This window comes from Phlebotomus papatasi, chromosome 2 (genome assembly GCF_024763615.1).
Source record: "Phlebotomus papatasi isolate M1 chromosome 2, Ppap_2.1, whole genome shotgun sequence".
Lineage (NCBI taxonomy): Eukaryota > Metazoa > Arthropoda > Insecta > Diptera > Psychodidae > Phlebotomus > Phlebotomus papatasi.
The window spans coordinates 42,830,489-42,840,711 of NC_077223.1; the positions used below are offsets into that span (position 1 = coordinate 42,830,489).

Below are 10,223 nucleotides of genomic sequence, written 5' to 3' on the forward strand. Positions count from 1 at the left end.
AACCAATACAAAGATAAGTCGGTAATGCATAAGCTTTTGAGAACAGTCATGTACTAAAAAAACTTTTTCCCTTTTCAATTTTTCATAATGGTGCATTGCCAATGCAAAGTTTCTTTTAGTACATGACTGTTCTCAAGTGCTGCATTATCGACTTTTCTTGTATTGATCCCTCTTTCGACTGTTTTCTCCATTCCTAGTCGTGTTTTAAAACCATGAAACAGTCGTGATAGGAACTAGAACCAACAGAAAGAAAAGTCGATTATGTAGGAGCACTTGAGAACAGTAGAGTGCTAAAAAAAAATATTTTCTAAACACAAAGATTTTCATGCAAGACTTGCTCAAATTTGTAGAGTTTGAAAACCTATTTTTTTATTTTCGAAAATCGAATTTTATATAATATTTTCAATGTTAAAATTTTGATATGGCATTATAATAAGTCCGACATCTCTAACAAAAAAAAAACAAGTGAATTCTTTCAGTTTTACAACAGTTTTCACACCACATGCAGACAAAATAGTTCAGACACGGTAACAAAAAAGAAAAACTCAATCATCCTACTCAAAACACTTCCTCATTCATTTTTTCCCCCTAAATCCACAATATTGATATTTGCAAATTCCCATTTTCTTTTCGCTGGAAACAAAAAAAATGAAATGATTCTAGCTCCTCGTGCAGAACTATGATCGTCTGATGGTGGACAAATCTGATATTGAGTGTGAATTGCAAGATTTACTTCATCAACAGACAGAATTGGAGGAGCAGCATACAGCCACTCTGCAAACTGTGGGTAATCTCGAATCAGCTCTTAAGGATGCACAAATCCATGGAGAGGTCGTGGTTAGATCTCTTCTGGAGGCCTGCATTAAGTCTTCTGAGAGTCTGGCTACTCGAGCTATCTCTGAGGATGAGTTCAACAGCAGAGCATCAGGAAGTCCGACATATTTTGGGCTGTTAGCCGATGAATTGCTGGATGTACTGACCAAACTGGGACTCAGTCATGGTCAGTATGTGACAGACAATGCCAGTGTGGAGCCTTTTGCCCGGAAAGTTATTCTGGCAGGGCATCTGATGGCTACAGTTCAAATGCAAGGTGCCATCGTTTGCAATTCAACTTCGGACATTGAATACGGTGAACGTAAGTAGACTGAACATTTATTAAAATATTTTCCACTTTTTCAAATAAGTTAAAATTCGTGTGTCTTCGAATACGTTAGCTATCTGCACAGTCAATTATTTGTCAAGAGAGCGAGAGGTCCGCAATTCAATCATGGACGGAAGCATGACATTTTCTTATCTCTGACCTCGTATAAATTGAAGAATAGGCTTCTCTTTCCATTAATAGTTTTACAAGTGACTTGAACACTGTTTAGCACTACTGTTCTCAATTGCTTCTGCATTATCGACTTTTTTGTTACTTTCTCTCTCGACTGTTTGGTGGTTTTAGAACACGACGAGAACTGGCGAAATCAGTCAGGACAAGAACCAACACAAACGAAAGTGGATAATGGTGCTATTCCAATGAAAAAATGAGCATGTTTTTAGTACATTACTATTCTCAAGGTACTAAAAAAGACCATGACTGTTCCCACATGTAATTTCAATGAATGACAGATGGCATTGTGATCGGGTGAAAGCTTGTTCAGCAGCGGGAATATTCGAATTACTATAAATCGACAATATAAATTTAATTATTTTCATTCCCATAGTGTTTTATATTTCCTTTATCATGAAATACAAGATGATAGGTTCTTCTCTCCACACAAAAACTTTATATTTTTCTCAATTCTCGTCATGTTCTAAAATCATCAAATAATCGTGATAGGAACTAACACAAAGAAAAGTGGATCTGTTTTTTTGCTTTGGAGCTAAAGTTAAAAAAAAAGATCGTTTCGATTGATAGTGAAGTTATAAATTGATATGTTTTCAATAAAATTGAATAGAAATGTGCAGGCAATAGATGAGAACTGGGGAAAATATCAAGTTTTTGTATAGAGAGAAGAACCTATCATCTTGTCTTTCATGATAAAGGAAATCCACTACAAAACACTATGAGAACGAAAATATTAAATTTATATTGTCGATTTTCCAATTGAAATCCGAATTCGAATCATTGGTTACGGTCTGTTTTTAGTACTTAAGAACAGTAATGTGCTAAAAATCATGCTCATTTTTCATTGGAATAGCACCAAAATACAGAAGCACTTGAGAACAGTCATGTGTCTTGTGCTAAAAAAAAATTAGGAGAAAGATTTCCCCTTTTCAATTTTCATTCGAATAGCACCATCATATTTTTTCAAACCTTGTAAATGTAAATGGTAGTAGTAGTGTTTATGAGAAGTTATGAAATAAGGTTAAAATTAAATTGCCAAACAGTTGATTAGATTAGCTTGGCAATATTGCTCTCTCTCTCTTTTTGATTGGCCTATCCCCAATGAAATGAAAAATATATTGTAAAACCGAAACAAACAACAAGAGAAAGGGCATTTCCAACCAACACTAAGACGGCTGTGGACGCAAGGGGGTGGGAAAGATCATGAATGAGATAAAATAAATTCAAATTCAATTCAAAATTTAAATCGTCGACTTTCCTGGTGAATCATTCACAATAATAAGAGATCCTGGTACGAATTGAGGAATAGGCTTCTCTTTACCGGTTTTGTAACTAACTTGAACATTATTCATTATTCTCATTGTTTGCATTATGGTGTTATTTCAATAAAAAAATAATAAAATGGGAAAATCTTTCTCCTGAACATATTTTTTGCACATGACTGTTCGGAAGTGCTTCTGCTTTATCCACTTTTCTTTGTTTTGGTTTCTGTCTCGAGTTTTGACTGTTTCCATTTTGCATTAGCATAGCACCATTATGAAAAATGAAAAAGGGAAAAACAGGCTTTTTAGAACATGACTGTTCTCAAAAGCTTCCGCATTATTGACTTTTCTTTGTATCTATTCATATCTTAACTGTTTTTCTCAGTCCTCGCCGTGTTCTAAAATCACCAAACAATCGTGACAGGAACCAACACAATGAAAAGTCGATTATGTAGGAACTCCTGAGAACAGTTAAATAAATAAAAAATGTGAGAATTTTTACGAACTTTAGTTCAATGTTAATTGTATTTATGTACAGAAAAATCGTCAAACAGAGCAAGTGACACTCAAATCATCTAGTTTTTTCTGTGAAAAAAAAATGTTCAGGAAAAAGATTTCTCCTTTTCATTTTTCTGTGGAATACCACCATTATTTGCCTTATGAGTTTCCCAAAATAACGTGGAAGTAACTGATTGGAATTTCGGTGAAATTTTATTGATTTATTCATTAATTTTAACATAGGCCTCCCCGCAAGGGGAGTTCGAGACATTCATTATTATATTTTCTTATACAGGGATGGGGTATTAGTCTCATGCCCCGTCAAATCATTGCTCTACCTGTCGATTTTACTCGGAGGTTTTTTGAATTTTAACGGTATATTCTAGTACATTCAGAGAAAATCTGTAGATTTTCGGCAGAATTTCTGCGTAGAAAATCTGTAGATTTTCGGCAAATCTACAGATTCTCGGCAGAATTTCTCCCTAGAAAATCTGCATAACCTCCATTACTTCACAAAAATATTGTTGATTTATGAAGAAACTGTAGAAGCTATAAAGAAAATGGTATGCTCTGCTTAACAAGCATTACCGAGTACACATTTTAGATAACTAAAAAGTTGCGAGCAAAAATAATAATTTCTTAAAAATCGCCAATTGAATGATACAAAAACACGAAATTTAGGTTGACATTCTGCTTAAAGTTTTCACTTCACTATTCTCTACTTAGAACACGGCGTCGCAGAATTCTTCATTTTATATAAACACTGTGATATCACTAAGAATAACTCTATAGAATTTTGCAAACTTCAGTGAAAAATATTCTATCATTTCTGACACATCTGTCTGGAAAGTCTGGAATGTAGAAAAATCGACAGAAAATCGGCAAAATATCTACAATAATTCGTCAGAGTATGCACCAGGATTGGTCAGAAAATCTGCAAAAATTTCTGACGAATTTTGTCCCAAGCCCAAATAAAATTCGTAGGAATATCTACAGATTTCTCGGCAGATTTTCGGCAGAGGTGTAGATATTTTCTGCAGAAAACTTAAAGATATCTGACGAAATTATTTGACGGGGCCTCCTGGAATCAAATGCAGTGAAGCTCACTGGATTCAATTCGTACACCTTTAATGCCAGAAAAATTCTTGGCTTTACCCAATGCTTTACCATTTGAACCATTGAGTGCCTATATTCCAATAAAAAAGGAAAAATGTAAATTTTTTTTTGAATATTTTAGTACATGACTACAGTAGAGTCTCGCTATAGTCCATATTTGGTTTCAAATTTGACACTTGGGTCGCACTATAGTCCATGTAATTTTTTAAAATTATCAACGATTTTTAGTATTGAAATTGCTCGACGGCTTCCACTTTCTTTGCAATTGTGGTACTTGTCCTTGCTCTCTTCATTATGGATCACAATTATCACAACTACTTAATAAAGTTTGCCAAAAATATTAAAATAATTATGCATGTCGCATACTAAAAAACATAACCTAACTTAAAATCAGTGTTTTTAAATCAACGGTCGATAAATTGTGGACTATAGAGCGATGGCCTATAGCGAGACTCTACTGTATTCTCAAGTGTCTCTGCATTATCGACTTTTCTTTGTATTGGTTCTTATCAAGACTGTTTGACGGTTTTGAAACCCGACAAGGACTGCGCTAAAGATGAAATGAAATCTATGACTCAGCCTCAACACTAAGTACTCAATTAAGGCTTTTGTAAGTCCTTAATTAACGAGTTTGTGTTAAGGCTCATGAAAAGTATTTTAATTGAGTACTTAAATAAGGCCTTACAATTAAGCACTTTTTAATTAGTTGCCTTAATCTCTTGGGTAACTTATGCTTCCGGATCACGAGCTAAAGAAAATTTTTTGATGGAATTAGCTGGGATTCTTTACAATTTCAGCTGTGTTTTTGGCGCTTTTTGGCGAAATTTTTGACGAACATTGTTCTCAATTTGTAGAGGCCTTTATACTTCCGAATAGCTGAAATTTGCCAAAAACAGATAGTACTGAAAGTCAGACACACAGAAGTCGTACTATGACAAGTGGCTTCACCACTCAAAAATATGAAGTTATTTTTTAAGTGTCCTCTTTTCCAAATTTTACTCTATTACAAACTGATAAAAAATTGCGAATGGATAACACGAACATTTTTTGATAACAGTTTAATAGAAGTACGCTTTTGTGACAAATTATACTTTTATTATTAAATAGTTAAATAATGGTCCACCAGATGTCATTACTTTCTCTTAAAAAGTGTCATAATTAAGGACTTTATAAGTACTTATTAAGGACTTATTTTATGTACTTAAATAAAGATCTTGTTTAAGAGGCTGATCAATGTAACACCTTACCTAGCGCTATGCGGATCATTTGGTTTCGTATACAAATTCGACTAAAAAGTTATACTTTCGAGTATTCAAAAAGAATTAAAAAAGAAGAATTTTAGTTTACATAAAATTCTTTTTTTTTCGGCTTTTATAGAAATTGCTGAAGAACTGAAAGAATGGTACACTAAGCACCATATTCGGCTCTTTGAAAGTCTCTTGAGCACAAAGGATACAACATCTGCTGCTGCTGCCCTGGAAGAAGTCAAGACGCATCTTCAGGCGATTGCTGATAGAATTGGAGCCCTGAGCAAAAAGTTGGATCCCACTGAGAATATTGGGGATCTCTTTGAGACGGAACTGGCCAGCATGGACAAGGCAATTGAAGAGGCAGCCACGAAAATTGAGGATATGCTCTCGCAGTCCAGAGCATCAGATTCTGGAGTGAAGTTAGAAGTGAATGAAAAGATTCTGGATGCCTGCACAATATTGATGCAGTCTATCAGGATACTAGTGCAGAAATCACGGCTCGTACAGGGAGAAATTGTGGCTGTGGGGAAGGGTACAGCAACAGCCAAGGAGTTCTATAAGAGAAACCATCAATGGACGGAGGGTTTGATATCGGCGGCTAAGAGTGTAGCACAGGGAGCTAATTTCCTGGTGACAGCGGCCAATAAAACAGTTTCAGGGGAAGTTAAACATCAGTTGGATTTAGTTGTGGCTGCCCAGGAGATTGCTGCATCTACTACTCAACTTGTTGTGGCCAGCCGGGTGAAGGCTCCACGAGGATCCAGTAATTTGTCTGCTCTTGGAACAGCTTCCAAGGGTGTAACGCAGTCAACAGCAGCCGTTGTGGCAACAGCCAAAGATTGCACAAAACGAATGGAGGACTCACAGGATTTGGATCTAGAGAAGCTCACGGTGCACCAGGCCAAGATGATGGAGATGGAATTGAAGGTTCGTGTCTTGGAGTTGGAGCAGTCTTTGGAGTCTGAGAGGCTTCTCTTGGCGGCATTTAGGAGGAAAAACTATCAATCTGGCGAGGATGGAGCTAAAAACTAACATCATTTCCACATACATCACCTTAGGGCATCACAGTCTCTTCATCCCCACTACCTAACACCACCCTTTTTATACCGAAATTTTCCTCAAGCTTGTTTTGTCTGGAAAATAAAAGATTATATATATATCAAGATTTTTTTGATGAATAAATGATAATATTACAGAAAATTTAGTCTATGATTCACAAACAATTTATCTTCAAATTTCTGTCGATACTTTTCTACTTCATTTGCAAGGTCCTGATTTTATTATCTATCACTAGTTTCCTATCGGTTTAATTTCAATTTAAACCAATTGGCTTATTCACAAATCAATTTAATTTAAATCTTCGCAAAAATAGCGGAGAAGAAGTTCGAATTAAAATTAATTTTTAATTTACCCGAAACCGGTTCATTTTTAGAAGCTTCAAGACTTCGAATTAACCAGGCTTATTCAATTAAATTAAGAAATTAATAATCACGCTTTTGATTTTCGACTTGCAAAGATAATAATATTAAAGTTAATCGTGTATTTAAAAGCCTTAACTCTTTCGTCTCTTTTGGGACTCTGAGTACCCAAAGCAGCATATGAATATTCTGTGAAAAACAGTGTTTTTTAATTATTCAGAACTGAGAAAAATTCTTTTCTTGTGAATGATTACCAACTATAAGGATGTCCAAATGTAAGATATTTTTTGTAGGACCTCAATTAATTCCTGAGCTTAGATATTTTTGATTAAAAAATTGTGAAATTGGCTTGCACCATATGCTGCGGTCCGGAAAGAGTTAAAGAAATGTCTTTCCAACGCGATAAACCAGAGTTCAAAACAATCGCATAATGTCCAATTTTAATAATTTTAATCCAATCCAATCTTTGTCATTTGAGCATATTGAAAAATCATTAAAATTCTTTACCAGAACATTTTCGAAGAAATTCCACTAATGTTCTTCGATCAATTTCTGCATCGATTTTTGATGGTTTTGACCGATTTTGACAAAAAAATACTTTTTCTGAATCAAAAATTAAGTTTACGTTTGAGATCATAACTGTGTTATCACACTTGTACATTAAAATTTTAATATTATTCACATTAATTGTCGCTGGTGAGAGTCCAAATGTGTAATTTGTGTGTTTGAATCATTTTATATTTTAAATTTGATCTATTTGTTGATAAAAGGGTAGACTTGGCCCGCAAAATTTGATATAAATTGATTTATAGCATTAATGCGAAAAATTAATGCGATTTTCTCTTTAATATTTTAATGTGAAAAATATTTGTGATTTAGGTAAATTTAAACTTATTTTTGCAGGCCAAGTCCACTTCTTTATCAATAAATAGAAAAATCCCAAATATTAAGTGACTCAAAGACACAAATAACATATTTGGACGCTCACAAGCGACAATTAATGTGAATCACATTAAAATTTTAATGTTCAAGTGTAATAACGCCGTAAAAAATATTCTTAGATTTTAAAAGGGTTAGATAGCTGATAAACTTTTTTATTTGTTTTTTAAAGAAAGATTTTTTTTATGAAAATAGATCAGAAATTGCTTCGATTTCCCTTTGTAACTTCTAATTTAGCTTAAAGTTTTATTTTTGTAAAATACAGAAATTTTTATTTGAAAAATCAAAAGATCTTTTTTTCAAAAACGCGAAACCCAAAAGTATTGATTTTTTAACTGTAGTAAGTGGTATACTAATATTCCCTAAAAAGTTTATTTTTAATTTTGAGTTTAGCAGATTTTATTTAATTTTAAAAATGTTGAGAAATCTTATTTATTCATACGATTTCTCATTCGAGTAATCATTCTCATTTCTCATTTCTTCATTCGATGCATAATGCCATTTTGCGCGTTTTTTTTCGATCCCGAAAATGTGCATATCCCAGGACGGAGTATACCCCCAACCACCTTAGTACAACCATTACACCGCCAAAACTTTCATACGCGCTGATTTGTCTCGAAAATTATTCCCATTCGTTTCGTTTTTGAATATTTCACATTTTATTACAAGTTTTGTAGGACACATTCTTCTTTTTAAATCTTGAAGATATAAATCCTCCAAAAAAATTCTCAAATAAACAGCTGACATTATTTTAAATTTGATCCCTATCCTGACTCTGCCCTTGGTTTGACTATGTTACATGATAATGATCCGTAGTAGATCATTAACAGGTAACTGAAGCATAATGGATACCTAGTGCATAATTTGCATATAAAAGAAATTTAATTGATCATGGGCCCAGGACATCCTAGTTAGTAGCCTTTAACGATCTTCCGTCATTTCAGGAAGATTGTAAGAATTGATCCTATTGTGAAAATAAAAGATTTGTTAAATTAACATGAAAAGTTTGTCAAAAGGATGTTTTTCTGTACAGAATATGGGAATGTTTTAATGGACGGCCAACTAGATCTTGTTAAAAGTTTGTCAACAGTCTTTCCACACTGAAAAAAATATTTTGTAAAATTGGTTATGAATTCAACAAGCATTTTTTGTTCTTTCATCATCAACTTGACAAGCATTTTTTGTTCTTTTTGTAAAAAGTTGTTCGTACATTTTTGTTTGTCTATCAAGAATTTACGAACAAATGACAAAATTTTACGAACTTTTTTTGTGTGTTTACAAGCATTTACGAACAAAAGTTTGTAAAAGTACAAAAAATGCTCGTCAAATAATCATTTTACGAACAATGTTTGTCAAAAAAGTACAAACTTTTACGAACTTGTTTGTGGGTTATACGATTTACGAGTATTTCGTACGTCCCCAATAGGAATTCACAAACATTTACGAACAATTTTATGAAATTATTTTTTTCTGTGCATATTACATGTGAAAAAAAAGTTTTGTCAAATTGGTAAACAACATCCTTTTGACAAAATTTGAACATCACTTTGACTGTTTAACAAAACTTTTTTTCGGAGTTAAATGAGGAAAATTTGGGGAAATTATATGAACTCTGCGACCATTCGTAATCTTAAACCGTGTTAAACCTTTTTATTTTTTATACATTTTCTTCCTTTTCTAAAACGCATTTTTCTGATTAATATTTTTAGTGCTCGAACTCCACGGAGAAAGCAGTATATATAAATCCCTCGATTTCCCCCCGCCCCCAATTTCCACCTTTCACCCCCCGGAGACCGGAGACCACTTTTGTCAACAAATCTTCAAGTTTCAGACGATTTACTGAGAAATGTTGCTGTTTGTCCGTCTGTCCGTCTGACTGTCGCCAGCTCTAGAGGCCAAACGGTTAAAGATAGAGGCTTAGGACCTTCAGGGGACCCCCATAAATCGATCCAAGGATCGTTAATATGCCCCTCATTTTCCTCCCACTCCGCCCCTTCCCCTCCAAAACTATGTTTTTTTGGAATTGCTCGAAAACGCGTTGTGCGATTTTTTTTCATTTTTGGATATGTTTTAGAGATTACCCAGGCGGACATTTCGTCCTTAGATGAAAATAGCGTTGAATCTAGGGGTATGACGTTTCCTATGTTTCTAGCGTGCTGAAAAAGCTTTGGAGTTTATACGGTGTTTTCTGTTATTGTGGAATGAATTAGAGAAAATATACAAATACAATCTAAAAGCCAATATAATGGAATAGGCAACCGAAAACCCCAAATTGCCATCCTATGTACTTTCGGAGATATCTCGTGAAATGTGTACGAAAATAGGGAAAAATTTACAGTAAAACCGATCGCATTTTTCAGAGCTAATGTCACCCGGTCACCCCCCCCCCCCCTGGTTGAATCATTCCTAA

The 10,223-nt window shown here is 34.2% G+C and overlaps 2 protein-coding genes across 6 annotated transcripts in view; one reads left to right on the top strand and one right to left on the bottom strand.

Moving 5' to 3' along the window:
- The window catches only part of LOC129801157 (huntingtin-interacting protein 1), a 30,694-nt gene extending 24,034 nt beyond the window's left edge, over window positions 1-6,660 (top strand). For 3 of the 5 annotated variants that reach the window (XM_055845930.1, XM_055845932.1, XM_055845931.1), the window contains 2 exons: window positions 664-1,135; window positions 5,584-6,660. In XM_055845930.1, coding sequence (XP_055701905.1) covers window positions 664-1,135; window positions 5,584-6,488 — 1,377 coding nt within the window. In that variant the 3' untranslated portion in view covers window positions 6,489-6,660. The remainder of the gene's footprint in view (window positions 1-663; window positions 1,136-5,583) is intronic. The other 2 variants (XM_055845933.1, XM_055845934.1) reach the window with 1 other exon arrangement.
- The window catches only part of LOC129801176 (40S ribosomal protein S12), a 422,333-nt gene that overhangs the window by 212,575 nt on the left and 199,535 nt on the right, over window positions 1-10,223 (bottom strand). The gene's annotated exons all lie outside the window — the stretch shown is intronic.